This window comes from Semicossyphus pulcher, unplaced genomic scaffold (assembly GCF_022749685.1).
Source record: "Semicossyphus pulcher isolate SPU_LCO1_2020_fin unplaced genomic scaffold, fSemPul1.0.p SCAF_3, whole genome shotgun sequence".
Classification (NCBI taxonomy): domain Eukaryota; kingdom Metazoa; phylum Chordata; class Actinopteri; order Labriformes; family Labridae; genus Semicossyphus; species Semicossyphus pulcher.
Window position 1 is genome coordinate 4,266,739 of NW_027211704.1, and position 15,135 is coordinate 4,281,873.

At 37.3% G+C, this 15,135-nt stretch overlaps 1 protein-coding gene across 1 annotated transcript; it reads right to left on the bottom strand.

Annotated features, from left to right (window-relative positions):
• Window positions 1-2,179: 2,179 nt before the first annotated feature.
• LOC138605827 (immunoglobulin-like and fibronectin type III domain-containing protein 1) lies at window positions 2,180-14,858 on the bottom strand. The gene is made up of 21 exons (XM_069678272.1): window positions 14,813-14,858; window positions 12,919-13,041; window positions 12,363-12,502; window positions 11,542-11,641; window positions 11,270-11,351; window positions 10,998-11,181; window positions 10,768-10,881; window positions 10,173-10,341; window positions 9,718-9,990; window positions 9,313-9,561; window positions 6,648-6,763; window positions 6,398-6,539; window positions 6,016-6,309; window positions 5,553-5,855; window positions 5,071-5,250; window positions 4,864-4,992; window positions 4,702-4,781; window positions 4,331-4,523; window positions 3,511-3,807; window positions 2,280-2,606; window positions 2,180-2,184 (listed from the first exon to the last, which is right to left on the bottom strand). Exons 1-21 carry the CDS (start codon window positions 14,856-14,858, stop codon window positions 2,180-2,182), a joined length of 3,546 nt encoding a protein of 1,181 aa, XP_069534373.1.
• Window positions 14,859-15,135: the final 277 nt, after the last annotated feature.

The window sequence follows — 15,135 nt, forward strand, 5'->3', positions numbered from 1 at the left end:
AATACATTTAAAAACAAAGCTTATCCTTCACAGTGATATTATTGGTAGTTAATTTGTGTCGTATATTAACCCTTGACGGAATAGGTGAACGGACTAGAGCTAGGCTGTGCTGTTGGTCAGTTCTTATATTGGGGAGTCGTAACCAATGGTGCCTTTTCCGAATTTCCCCCCTGGGAATCAATAAAGGATTATCTTATCTTATCTTTCTGTTGTCCCGTATAGATATACTTACAGTTAACCTGGTATGTAAGACTTGTCTCACCCATACGGCATGCCGTTATCAGGCCATTTAAAATGTTACTTTTGCTCAGTAGAGTAATTTGATGAACATGACTGACACAGGAAATGTTCTTTTAAAACAAAGAACTTGGACTTACCCTTAGTTCTTCGTTGTCTACTCTCCTCTTCAGGTTGAAATCCTCTCACTAAACAATATTTCAAAGGTGGCACCCCTTTTTGTTCGGTAATAAAAGTTTGGGGCACATAAAAACCCATACATGGGTGAAATGTGGTTGCTAAAAAATCCATATTACAGCAGTGGTAAAGGGGTGAGGTTCGTCTTACCCATCCCTATGAAAGCGATCACTTTGCAGCTGGCACTGGAAATACAATATGACTTTTCATTCAATCTGGTGTTCACATTCTCAATCTGTCAAATATGAACTATAAAGACTTGACCATATTTTCAAACTGTTATTAAGTGATAGATTTTATTGTATTTGATGGTCATGGTTAAGGCTTTATTAGCTATGGATTTACAATAGCCATGATAAGTAAATTCTAATATGCACAAGTCAAAGCATCTAACCCAAAGGTTTTGACTGGCAGCTTCACAAGGTCTCTAGTAATATGATGACTGCACTATGGACTTTATAGGTCAATAAACATTAACATGAGATATTTTATTTGGTAAAATAATATCTGCTTGGTATAAATGAATTGGCTGTTACAATTTGCCTCCAAAAGTATCAATGGAAAATCTTAAAGCATGATGACTGTGGGGTTCAGTGAGTCACACTGGACCGTGGTGGAATTATAAAAAGATGATTGCGCACGCTGTGGTGGTTTTGTTGGGCTCATTGCACTGAGTGGGTTTTTGGGTTCACATTGTCAAAGGTTAAACAAGCGTGACGGTTCTTCCGGACGTTTTAAATAGTCCCCCCGACCTCATAAAAGTGACTGTTTCATAAGTGTAAAAAAAGCGTGATGACATGCCTTGAGAATAAACACAACTATCACCTCTGACCTACCACAGGAAATGGGGTAATGACTGTTATATAAACTAAGGACATTGACAACTGTGCTGAATGTTGTAGGAAGAACAATGCTGCATTATTTAAGTCTTTTCCAATAGTTTAATGAAATCAGATAAAACAGGCATTTTTACTCTGTGTTCAATCAAGATTTATTTTTAAGAAAAGATTGCGGTATGCTCATTATATTCACTGTATGGTATTGACTTGTGTTGGCCCTGTCAGTCAGTTCAAGTATGTTGTGAATGAACTTTTTGAACGCGTCTTTTTTCCATATCTACAATGACTAGCTGGTAAACATTGTTGTCTTGCTGATGGCTCTTTCTATATTGATTATTACACTGTTGAGGAAGTGGGACTAATTTATTTTGCGATCTTTTTATTGACCATTTATTCTTGAGCTCAGGTATGGGAAATGCGCACTGTGTTCACTACTGCAATGTGCATGGTGCCATTGGCTAAGATATCGGGGCCATATGCAACTGTCAATACATAAAAGAAACATGTGTTGCTCAAACAAAGGTCACTGAGTTTGTTTCTGTCTGGAAAGTAAGTGAAAAATCTTGGTAAAAAGTATGTGACAAAACAACACCAGAAAGAACAATACACACATTTGTCAGATTCTTGATTTATTTAAATTGTTACAAGAGCTACAAAAATTTGACAGATGTCTTTGTACTATATTTTTTAATTTCACTCATGTTGTTGTCGTAATTATTTTGGTTAGCAGGGTTACAATTGTCAATCTGTCACATTTTAAATAAATTAATTTAGTATTTAGACCATTTTGGATGGTTTTACAAGCACCTTACATAACAGTGTCACACACTTTTAATCCAGTTCTTGAAGTGAATCAAAGTCTTCCACTTGCTTATTTTCCAGAATAGCTCACTAAGAGGAAAATCTTCTGAAAGCCTTCATGCCATTTATTCTGTGGAGAAAAGGGAGAAATAAAATAATCATTGTTAGAATAAACCAAAACAGTTTATTTTATTAAATAGATCCAAATCTTCTGTTAAACCTCACCTTTGACAATAAGTTTAGTAGAACACTCTGCCTTTCCAAGAGAGTTGACTGCAACAACTTTATATTCCCCACTGTCATTTGATCGCACTCTTAGAATGTACATGGAGCAAACACCAAATGAGTTGGTTATGTAGTAGTTGTTGTCTAAGTTGATGCAGGTGTCGTTCAGGTACCAGGACACAGTGGGCGTAGGGCATCCTCGGACAGCACACGTCATGTACAGTTGGTAACCTTTTGGCGGTGTGTGGACTTTCAGAGGGACAAGGATGGATGGAGGCCTTTCGAAGGAGACCTCTGTTAAATTAACTCCATTTGAGCTAAGTTGAACTTGTTAGGAAAATCAGAAAAGAGGGAAAGGATTGAAATTGTCATTTAGGTAGAATGATGATCATATCCACAAGAATCCAAAAATGTTTCAGATATGCAGTCAAATTACCCAAGTCTAAAATGATTATGCACAATGAATCTATGTGAGACTTCCCAGGATTATGATCTACAATCATTTTAGTGCGTTTGTGAGGATGTATTTAATCCTATGTCAGCATAGCAATATGTTTACTGTGACAATGCTAACATGCTTATGTTTAGCTGGTAAAGTATTTAGCCTGATCACCGACTCAGTATGCTAAGATTTATAGTATAATTACGTCTGAGGCTGCTTGAAATGTCTTAAATTTAAAGCATATTTTTATACTGTATATCAAACCATTGGATGAAATTACATTTTGTACTGAATACAGAGCTAGGTAAAAAAATAAAAAATCAGGGCACAAACACGTAAATTGAGTCTTCACCAAATCATATTCTAATCCATGTTGAACTTTGGATACATATATTTAACAAAAATAGAAAAACCCTCCGACATCTATATCCATAGAGCCCTTTAACATAGCTTTGCTATGATAGCATGGGCAAATATTGGTGTTGAGGCTTTGTACAATACAACCTGATCTTGGTTTAAAAAACTGTACTGTAACCTTCAGTCTCTTGCCAACTAGTACAGTATGTGATGATTTATAGATTCTACTTAGAATTTGTTCTGTAAAGGATCAGGCTTTCAGTTTCTGAACAGCAGAAGAAGTTTTGTTGTTTTGAGTGATTAAGAAGTCTGGTGAGTTTTATGGTCACTGAAGTAGGTATATTATGGGAATGTATATGAATACCTGTGTAGGGTTTGGTTCACTGTAGTTTAAAAATCAAGCTTAAATGTTAAACAACTAAAATAGCCCACCTCTGTTGCTGTTGACACCCCATGTTGGTGAGTTAGATGGATCAGAAAGACCCATATCATTCTTGGCATAGATTCGGAAATGATACTCTATTCCTGGAAGGATGTTGTTGACGGTATATGTGTTAGCGAAGAGACGGTCTGCTACAGTCTTCCACACTCTCGTGTTGGAGTCATGTTGAGACACCAGATAGTACAGGCGGTCATCAAGCTCCTGGTCTGGAGAGGGAGCCCATGATACCACCACTCTTCCATGGACTGTTTGCTCCAACTCCACTGGCCCTGGAGTCTTGGGTTCATCTAGCAACGAATACAATAAGATGCAGAGTATTTCTAACAAAGGAAAAACATCAGTTGCTGATGATATGTGCTATTCCTTTCCAAAAATGTGTAATGAAGCCTAATGCAATTTTACCTTACTTGAGAGGCAACTCACTCCAATGTGGGTTACGTCAATTGTATTTGCATTTGACAGCTCTTATATGTCATTATCTCTGCATGCATGTTACTCTATAAGAATTATGTTTCACTTTCCATTTACAGGTTGCTCAATGTTACCTAGGGTATGACATTGGGTTTCCAACATATTGTTTTTTCATCTGCATTTAATTGGCAAAATATTATCAAAATGAATATTGTCCTGTGTTGATTTCAATGATGATCTCCTCTTGTCACAGAAACAAAACAAAGTCGATTTAATTAATTACTCTATTCCAGCAACTCAACTCCTCATGTAGTTTTTGTTCAAAAAATCATCATCACTCTTTAAACAACTTCTCTGTAATAATGATAGTCCTAATCAGTGTTCTTAATCAGGCCTTACCTGTGACTCTAACCTCAATGTCGAATGAAGCCTCACCAACAGAGTTTTTGGCTTTGATCGTGTAAATGGCTGAGTCTGAGCGCTTTGATGAGGGAATAACAAGCTGAGACATTCCCTCTGTATTGATCACATTAATCCATGGGGATATTGGCTCATCATCCTTCAGCCAAGTGATCTCAGGTGGAGGTTCACCCTGGGGATATCAATATCACTTCATAAAACGAATTATAAGACTCAAATCACATTGTAGTGACATTATCACTGAATAATATGACATGTCTGCAATGGGGGAATAACAACACAATATTGAAAAGATAGATTTAGGATTTCCACAAGCGATGGAAGCCTCAGTTTACATACCGTACTCTTACCTCATAGCAAATTTTGACACGTGCAGAATTTCCTGCTCTGATAACAATGAAGTCCTCTGGGTCTTTAAAACAAGGTCTCACTGTATGAAAAAAAACATAAACATAAGATGCAGAAAGGGAACACGTTTTTATTATGCACTAAGATGGAAGTTCACTACTTACTGTTGGGATTCTTTGCACACACCATTGCAGAGGGAGGGCTAAGATCTCCTGATCCTGACTCATTTATAGCTGAAACTCTGAACTCGTACTCTGCTCCCTCAGTTACGTCTTTAACTGCGTACTTCACGTCTGAAAATATGATCGCAGTAATGAAAACATATATATATACTATATAACATAATAGCATGTGCAAGTATTATGTTTAACCTTCAATAGGTTCGTTAAGTGCATTCAAGGCGATCCACTGATTTGTGTCCTTCTTTCGTTTCTCCAATTGGTAACCAATGATTGGTACTCCTCTGTCGTCCTCTGGAGGTGTCCAGGTCAAGTTGATGCAGGTCTTTGAGGCACTCTCCACTTTGGGGGCACCAGGTGGACCGGCGAGTACTTAGGAATGACAAGTAGTCTTATTAATCGAGTAAGCTCATTATTAATTATTAAGATGTAATAAAAACGTGGAATAAATTAAGGACATCTACATTTCATCACTACAGGATAGTTTAAACCTTTCCTCTTGGAGATAGGGCAACTATTACAGCACAAATAAAAGGTTGGCTTTCTCCAGTGATAAACGATTTAAAGCCATCACAAAACCTATCCAGAGGCATTTTCATTTATTACAACCTAAGGGAGATTAACACAGGAATTGCTGAGGAATGCTAAATGAGACTTCTTTTTTTAACACTCACTCATTATGCCAGCCATAATGCTATCAGCTGTCTCCAGGGCGTCACTCAGACCCTCAGGGTTTTCTGCGTAGATGCGGTAGTTGTATTTCTTTCCATGCATCACATTCCTGTCTCTGAAAGAGGTCTTGTCAGCTGAGACATCCCCGAGTTTTGTCCACAGACTCTGTCCTGTCTGCTGCCGTTCTATGATATAGTTGGTGACAGCGGAGCCTCCGTCGTCTTTGGGAGGTTTCCATTTAATCTCAATGATAGATGAGGTGGATTCGACAGCCTCCACTGGACCTTCTGGTGGACCTGGCCGATCTGTTATTAAAGGTGTTACATTTTAAATGTAGTGACAAAAATATGATTCTTCGTAAAATGAAAGTTTATGTGTAAAAGTGCCCATTAAATACAGGTGTGAACAATTATCTTATGTCTCAGTATTTCTTGCTTTTCTCATTAGACTTCTCTGTCTCCGTACCAAGCACAATAAGCTGAGATGTGGCCTCCACAGACCCAAAGGGGTTTTTGAGTTGGATCTTTATTTCCCCTGCGTCTGTCCGGAGACAGTCTCTGAGCAGCAGCCGGCTGTGATTGGGCTCCCTTACGATCTTAACTCCTCCTCCGTCTTTGAGCTCATTGCAATCCTTGAACCAACTGACCACCAAAGACTCCTGAGGAGGAAAGGGCATCTTGAAGGTAGCATTCTGGCCCACTCTTATGATCACAGGTTTGGAGAACTTGTGAAGGTCATCAGGGTCAAATTCAGGAACATCTGTGATATAAGTAATTCAGTTTAATGCTCAGCAACTGCTGTGTCATGTGTTGTAGATGTTTTTTCAATAGACAGGAAAATGCTATACCTCCAACAGTGACTTTCCCTTGTGTAACTTGATCCCCTGATGCAAAACGATAAACTCCAGAATCATCATCTTTGCAGCTTTGAATTGTCAGCTTGTGGGACGTTGCATCTTTGGTTATGGTGATCCCAGCGCCTGAGTTCAACTAGCAAATCCAAAATGATCTTAATTTTATGTTGGAATTACATTGCCAATTTGCAAAACAAAAAATATAAACACCAGTCTAATTATTATGATAATTCATAGGCTATACCTGCTCTCCATCTTTGTACCAGGTGCCGTCACAGTCCATGTTCATTTTAACAATTAATTCAGCTGGCTTTCCACGAAGACAATAAATATCAGACAGCCCACAGGTGATTCCAGGCTCTGGACAACATAAAATAAAGTTACTCTCCATTTTGCATATTCAGAAAAGCTTCCAGATTTGTGTGTAAACTGAAGAAATCTGTATATCAAAGGATTAATTAATTACCCACACAAACTGTATGCCCCTACTGCTTATTAATATGAATTAAGTTTTAAATAAATGCAGTGAATATTCCAATAACTAACAGTCCACGGTTCAAATTTAAGAGAAGTGTTACCTGGTTTGAAAGTACCTAATAAACATAACTTACACAGGGAGTTAATGACATAAAAAGCAAATGAGAAGACGAGCACCAAACATAAAGCTCTCAGACCAGAACAGAAAACATGAACATGTTTGAACAGTGAGTGAACAGTGAGTCAACAATGAGTGAACAGTGAGTGGTTCTAGATCGGTAGTAATATATTAATAATGTTGGTTTCTAACGATTCCTGTTGTTATTTCACACCTTTTTATTTAGTTAGCTTTTTATCTAATGGTGGAGTGCGGGTCCATTGCATATAAATAGATGTTTGTATCACTCAAGCCCCAGGTAAACAAGTTTACATAATGCTGATTATCACCACCAGATGTATCTTTCCGTCTTCCACAGTTTACACAGAAAAATGTTTCAATCTGGAGACTGTAACAACACTCCTGCACTGGTGCATTAGCATTAATGGGTTAGAAGTCAACAAGCAATGTTGGATTTGCAAAGAGAGAGCAAAGAGGATTTCTACTGGAGATGAAGTAGCCTCTAGCAACTAGAAGTATCACATTAGAAGCGGTGTCCAAGAAAAGTTTACTGCGAGTGCAAACCCAAACAACTGCTGCTGCAGCTGTTCCTCTATGAAGACGAGAGGGGAATCACACATTGACAGTGTTTGTGTTATTACCATCACTGGCAGAAGGGGGAGATAAAAGTTCCACACTGCAGAAACTACAATATATATACCGAACTACAGCGTTATTTGGTAAGAGATTAATTTGTTAATTTCACAACTTTGATACTAATGCAAATAGAAAGTTACGTTTTTTATTATTAGTCTTTTATTAGTCTTCAATTATTGTTATTATTGATTATACTTTAAGTATTTAATACCACCTCCTGTATCTGCAAGTGGTTGATCAAGCGTTTCACTGGCAACGGCTTCCTCAGTTGGGTGGCCTAACAGCAATAACACGATGAAGTCATTTACACTTGATTTATTTAATTTCTCAATTTCATATGATCACCTGTTGTCTCTCTTACCACTTCCCGAGTCTCCAGCAGTTGTTATTGTTGCTGCTGCTGGGGTTTTGTTTGAAAGACCTATCAGTGATTACAGACAGTTTAAAACATTTCAGATTTTCACCTGTTAATCTGTTTATGGAGCTGATACCATGTGAAACCTCGTCAGCTAAAGGGTCATTGGAATATTTTATATTTTAAGTTTTTAAATTCATGTCTGCTCATGTTTTTCAGCTTTGTCCCGCCCATTTTCCAAAGCATACCACAGGGTCATAGTTATTTGAATGTTCTTTCTCTCGTACATTCAATCAATGAAGACATTTTTATTTATATATTGCTAAATCACAGAAACCAAAGATTAATCCACTGTGAGAAAGCGTTTGGCAACAGAAGGGAAAACTTCCATCTATGGCCTTTGGTTATAGATATTTCAAATGTGTTACTTCTTTGCCATACAGGAAATATTGTTAAAAGTCAAGTGTTCAAGAAAATGACTCTAAATAACCAAAGGCAGATAAATACTTGGCTTCTCATTCAAAGATGGGAAATGCAATCAAGGAAATCTTTTTCAAGGCATGCTTTGAAAAATGGCGTATGTGATTTCTTTCATATTATAATAATAGTGGGCTGAGACATCCCTAGGCACTGGTATGGTGCCATATACAGACAATGTACATGTATCAGGAACCAAGCATAAAACTGACATTTAATCCAACCCAAAGACACAGAACACAGAACATGAATATCTAGCCATGCTAAAAATATTGACTATACCAGTAAATTTGGCTAAACACACCTGAGTATTCCTCACCTTAAAGAGGCAGACAATTACACAATGAGTTGACCACAAAACATGATATAAAGCCAAACAGTGACATCAGCAGCAACATCAAATTTTAACACAGAATTCAATAAAAGTAAAGTTAAGAAACATATTTCTGAAGCCAAAATATTTCATGTGATGTCATATTTACTTATGAATACATGCAGAGGATGTCACAGCTGTCTTACCAGTTCTTACTGGTGGTGGATCCACTGCTGCTGGTTTGCTTACAACTGTAAATCATCAAAACTAGTCAGTGTTTTTTGCATAACTGCATTTTATACTTGCTTATAATTAATAATAATTAATAATAATAATTAGCTTATATAATAGTAGTATAGTAAGTAGTAATATAGTGAAATTCTTCGAAATCACACAAGTCAATATTCATATTCATTATAGTTTTGATTATCACATCGGTGCTCGTCTTATAAAAAATTCAGAAGTTTGGATTTGTTACGTTTTGCCAATGTCATTTCTCAGTTTATCATAAACTTAGTCGCCGTTTCTCTTACCTGGTTCGGGGTCTTTCGGTGCTTTAGGTTTGGCTGGAGCCTTAGCTGGTGCAGCAGCTGGAGGGGCTTCAGGTGGAGGTGCAGCTGCTTCAGCTTCTTTTACAACTTTAATCTGTTCTTTGATTTCCTCCCTCACCTTCTCTAATTTAGCTTGTTGCTCTTGGGCAACCTTCTGCAGATCCATACCAGATCCTCCTGCCCTGGTTGTTTTCCTTGCAGTTTTCTTGCCCTTTTGTGCATCTTTATCAGCTAAATTTGAAGAAATAGATTTGCAGTGAGTGCTTACTTAAAGATGCCATATTATAACAGATAGAACAATAATTAGTCACAGTTTTATTCCATTACAAATCATTATCAATTATTGAATATTATCAGGCAGTGGTTTAATAGAGCATATTTTCCTACCTTCAACGACAAGCCAGGCATTGCATGATTTTATTCCTGCACAGACAGAATAAATTCCTTTATCCACCACCATGCAGTCTTTGACCACCAGCCTGTGAATGAGCTTGTCCTCTGAAACCTGGATATCATATTTATCCCCTTGTTCCAGTGGTAAATTCTTGCCAAACCACAAAATCTTGGAGAAGGGATTTGACAGGACACATTCAAAAACAGCATCTTCTCTCTCGATTGCCTTCACCTCCTGAATTTTCACCAAGAAATCCACCATGGGGACTGAAATATAACAAGCGATTTATTTCAGATTAAAATAGTTTGTTATATCTACAAAAATAACAATTCACAGTTGATGTTATTTATTTGAATTAGGCTTATTTTGTGTCATGTATTAACCACACCATCAACCTTTGCTTTAATCAGAGCTACTAATCTGTCAAGTGTGCAAATAAAAATCTTACTTTTAAAATCAGTGGAAAACATATTCACATCCTCTACGTCCAACTGGTACAGTCCAGCGTCATCTGGCATAAGGTCCCTCATACTGAATATGTACTTTTTCCCCACTTGTTTAAGGTTGTGCTTCATTGATTCTCCCAACTCCTTCGTATATGGAACCATTATACCATCCTGTGGAGGAAATATAAATTGAATTGCTTTTGGATCCTTCAAATTGTGCTTGTAAATATAGTTGCAAGATAATAGCAGCACATATGCCATTCATTTGCTATGAATTGGAAATCACCAGGACGTTATCAAAACATTCTCAAACTTAATGCCAGTAACTCTTGTGTTCAGTGTACATAAAAGGTTGTGTTTTACATGACAAAGAAAGGTGTTTCAGAATAATAAGCTGACAAATAGATTTGGTGTTGAGTCATCTGCTAGTACATCCTGCACTTATTTCAATGCAAGATAATAGCCGGATTGCAGCAAAGTTAAATGTTGTAATTTAGGGTCCATAGATAATGACTCCTTTTTATTTATTCTGGTAACTTAATGTTCCTTTGTTCAGTATGGCTGTAAGGAGAGTTATTTTTGTGTCATCACGCTAACCTTGTACAGGAATACAGAGCTGCTTGGGTCGATAAGGTCCATGTCAATCTCAAAGGATGCAGTGCCATCTCCATTGACCTGAATAGGTCTCAGGTTCGATATGTTTTTGACAAACTAGAACAAAAACAGAAAAAGATCAGTAAATATCAAGCACTAATTAAATGAGCATATTTAGGCTACAGATGTTCTTTGTGATCAAATGAACAACTCAATATAAAAAGATGAAAAACCTCAGCTTGTTCTTCCTCTCTTTCCTTCTTCATTTCATTTAGTTTCTTTAGCATCCAGCGAAAGTCAGTCACTCCAAACTCTGTACAGATGTTCTCATAGTCTTTCTTGTCAGCGCTAAGTAAGAGCTCCCAAAATTTGGGATCGATCTCTCCATCTTTTTGCTCAGATTTTGGACGGATCTTACTGTAAATTTGATTAGGGAGCACTCAGTTGAGGTACCAAATAGATATTTAATACAAGAAGTCAACAGACATTTGTAACAAAAACCCACCTTTTCCTTTTTAGTACTGTCTTAAAATTCCCACCTGTGGCTTCAGCTGCTTGTTGTGGGGCCTTGTTCTTTTTATAACCAACTGAAAGCAGAAAAGAGGGTACTCACATTATAGATATAATCATGCTATTAATATACAGGGTTGACTGCAGAGTGAAATGTATTTTAAGGTAAAGTCAGATATCAACTTAGGATCCAATTTGCTGAAATCACTGATGGATACATAATATTACATTAATCAGTCATATTCATTGTGACCAAACGGTCCTTACCTTCAATAATGTTCAGAACAACTGTGACAATGGCTTGTCCAAACTCATTTGTGGCAAAGCATTTATAGGTATCAGCTTGATCTGGCATAACATTTGGCATCTGGAAGATATAGGAATTTCTTAATACAATTGACCCAGTTACGAATTAGTCTTTTTGTGTTATATATGTTATACCAGCTAAAGTACCCGCTATTAGAAACCATCCACCACATTCTCAAACGTGGCTACTTGTATCAACTCGTATTTGGAAGGTATTTACACTATTATAATAAGACGCTTCTTCGCAACACACTGCACACATCTCAATGCTGATGTATTTTTACTAGGTCATTACTTTAGTTAATGTCCATATCAGCCGTACTTCTCCACAATCTTTCTCTCTACCCACTGGCAGCTGCAGAGGTTCTCTGATGTTTGCTACCCCTGGTTGGAAATCACTATCATACCATCACCAAATAATAGTGACATGTTCAGACCAGCATAATTGCAGACTCTGCACACTGCTTGATTAATAGATGGCCTCCTGATGTTCATGCCTTTTGGTTTTCATTTACAATCTTAAACAGCAGTTAGTTCAAACGAAGACGTGTCAAGCCCATTTAATCGAAATGCCTGTTGAGTGTGATTTTCTCAAGATTATTGAAATCCCCTTATTGTAGGAAAAAAATTGACAAACCACCCGAAGGACAACATTGATCTAATCAAATAGTGGCTGCTTCTCTTTTCGTTTATCTATTTATCTCTGTGCTATTTTTACCACTCCTTTACATCAGCATGTTGCTGCATCGTAGCACTGGGATTTGATAGCCCATATCACTTGCCTCAAATGTATGCTCATTGGAATTTGGATCATATTTAGTCTGATATCTGGCTGTATCAGACACATCTCCATTATTTCTGCTCCATTTTACTGTTGGCGTTGGGTCTCCAGTGACAATGGCTTTGAAAAAAGCAAATTTGCCTGTGGAATAAATGGACAAGGTCACTTCATATTCTTGGTGGAAACAGCAAAAGGAATGAATGTATAATCTCCTCCTAATGTATTAGATACTCATAATTAAATAGAATACTTGATGCCTGTATTCACAACAGCTATGTACACTGCAAATGCAAATGGGAGACTTTGTCTTCTGCAAAATGATACCACATCTTTTGATAGTCATCTTTTCATTTTTTCTGGTTTTAAATTAAAGTCAGTGTGTGTTTAGTTTTATCTTACTGACACAGAAGTCTGGCTGTTGAATGGCAGAGCTCGTCTCCCACTGGCCCATTGCAAAAAAGTCATGGATCTAATCCATTATGCAGAATCATGGAAATTCTTCCTTGGAATATTTTGTTATATTAATGTTTAAATAATTATTTTGCTATCAGTCCTACCCTCTTGGATGGTCAAAGCAATTGGCTTGCGGGTGAAGTCTGGATGGCTCTTTCCCTCTGGCAGCGTCTCCATAAACTGTGTTATCATCACCCCCGGGACCTTAGATTTCTTCTTGATCCCCACTGTCAGCATTGGAAAATGAAATGTCAGCGACAATGAATATTACTAAAAGAATATAAAACCTGACCACGATTTTATCCAACTCTCAAGAGCTGTCGTTGTTCTGTATTCAAACTATCACTCACATAAACCATGCTGAAACCCATTCTAATACATGACATATTAGAATGTTTAATGTTACTCGCTTTATCTGTGTTTTTCATTCAGAGCTGTATGTAAGTGGCTCTGGTGTAGAAGCTCTCTTGTGTCACATGTTAAATTAATTTCCATTTCAATAACTTTATCTTCTGAACGGTTTCCCTTGGGAATCCATGCCTACATTTCAGCTTGGGAACAGATATGTAGAGGTGCACCTACATATCCACGCACAGAATAAACGTTATATATGCTCATACTGTATATGAATAAATCAATTGCATATCAGTTCTTCATGCCTTAGCGAGCAGTCGGGGAAACAAAGACAGCTGATGATGGCTTCTCTCTTGTCCCCTAAGCCTACCTTCTTTACCATAGCAATTGTCATCAGCAGGACCTGATAAGGCACATGTTAAAGAGCATATAGCACATGTCAACATGGTAATAACACTGTATTATGGATGAGACTTAAATGATTAAACTCAGGGTCATTAAAATTAAATACTAGACACATCAGTTCAGGTTAAACTGAATATTCTCTCTATTTTGCTTTCCTGCCAAGTTGCAGGACTATACAATGAGATGTGTTTTGCAGGTTATCTGTGCACAACAATATATATGAATATGGAAAATGTCTGATTATTACCCTCATTTTGCAGTGCATTGGTTCATTAAGCATGCAGTTTGCATGTTAGACTGCTTCTCAGTGCAGTGTTGGGATTAATCTGCAGTGTTTATGTACCCTTTTAAAGCGCTCCTACTGGCCTGGCATAGACTGTATAGATGCAGATTTATTTTTCAGTATTAGCAAATAAGTTACCATTTTAGACATCAAACATATATAGGTAGACACAATGCTTACAGAAAGTATATAAATACAGTTTCATTAAGATTGATGTATAAATAGATCTCCTTGCTGACCTCATTCTATCAATTCTGCTGGAGTCTCACCTGTAAATGTGCCATCCTATTACTTCAGATATGTCAGATTATGTTAAGGGGATCAAACTTAGCTGAAGATGGCTTTATATCAAATATCAATCCATCCATCCATTAGCTTTACTGCTTATCCTGACAGTGTCGCAGGCGGCTGGAGCTGATTCCAATTGCTTATAGATGAAAGACATGGTACACCTCTCATACCAGAACCTGTTTGCTGTGAGGGGAATATGTTTTTTCCATTATTGGTACACCTTAACCATTGAAGCAGCTGTAACATAAATCTACTTGATTTTTTTTCCCCGTTTTCGCTGTTTGCATTCTAGCTTCACTTTGCTTTTTAATGTCTTGTTTTATAATGTGTGTCTTTGCTTTTGTTGTCTTGTGTAAAGCACTTTGAATTGCCTTGTTGCTATATATGTGCTATATGAAGGCCTTCCCTTGATGATAAAAAAAGGTTGCATAAAAGTGTATCCAATTCAAACAGTAATCCTATCAGATGATCCTCATTTTTCCCTCTTGGTTCAGACTATTGGATTATTGGTTACTTGTCACTTGTATATTAAAAATGGACCTTGGGAGTTTGGAATAAAAGAACAGCAGCAAACTACTGAGGTATAATGTGGACATACTTTCTTGATATTAGACGATTCTCTTTAATGACTCCTGGAGAAAATGAGGTCGCACTTAAGTGCTTACCTTGGCCAGTGGCTGTCCCATCCGCCACTACTGATCTTCGAAACATCTTGGGTCCTTTGGTTCCTGGATGGATTCAGCAAGTTTTCTCCAACTGCAAAAAAATCATAGATTGGCTTTAGGTGCAAAAATTGTGTAACTTTCTAGTTGCTTTTTGGTTGATGGGATTTAATTGGACTGGCACAGTGACATCTGCAGTGTTTGGCAATTTTGCAAATGTACTTTTTCCAGTTTGACAATTTTATTGTGAACATTTTTACAATGCAAAAATTATGTTGCATGCATGTATTAACCTCAAATCACTGTGTCACTTAATTGTAGTGACT

Bases quoted from the DNA above. Each gene is read 5' to 3' on its own strand.
- LOC138605827 (XM_069678272.1), bottom strand. From the start codon at position 14,858: ATGTTTCGAAGATCAGTAGTGGCGGATGGGACAGCCACTGGCCAAG. The intron at 5,251-5,552 runs GTGAGTGTTAAA...GTCATTCCTAAG, and splicing joins CATTATGGCTGGCATAATGA to TACTCGCCGGTCCACCTGGT. The intron at 4,524-4,701 runs GTAAGAGTACGG...TGATATCCCCAG, and splicing joins GTGTCAAAATTTGCTATGAG to GGTGAACCTCCACCTGAGAT.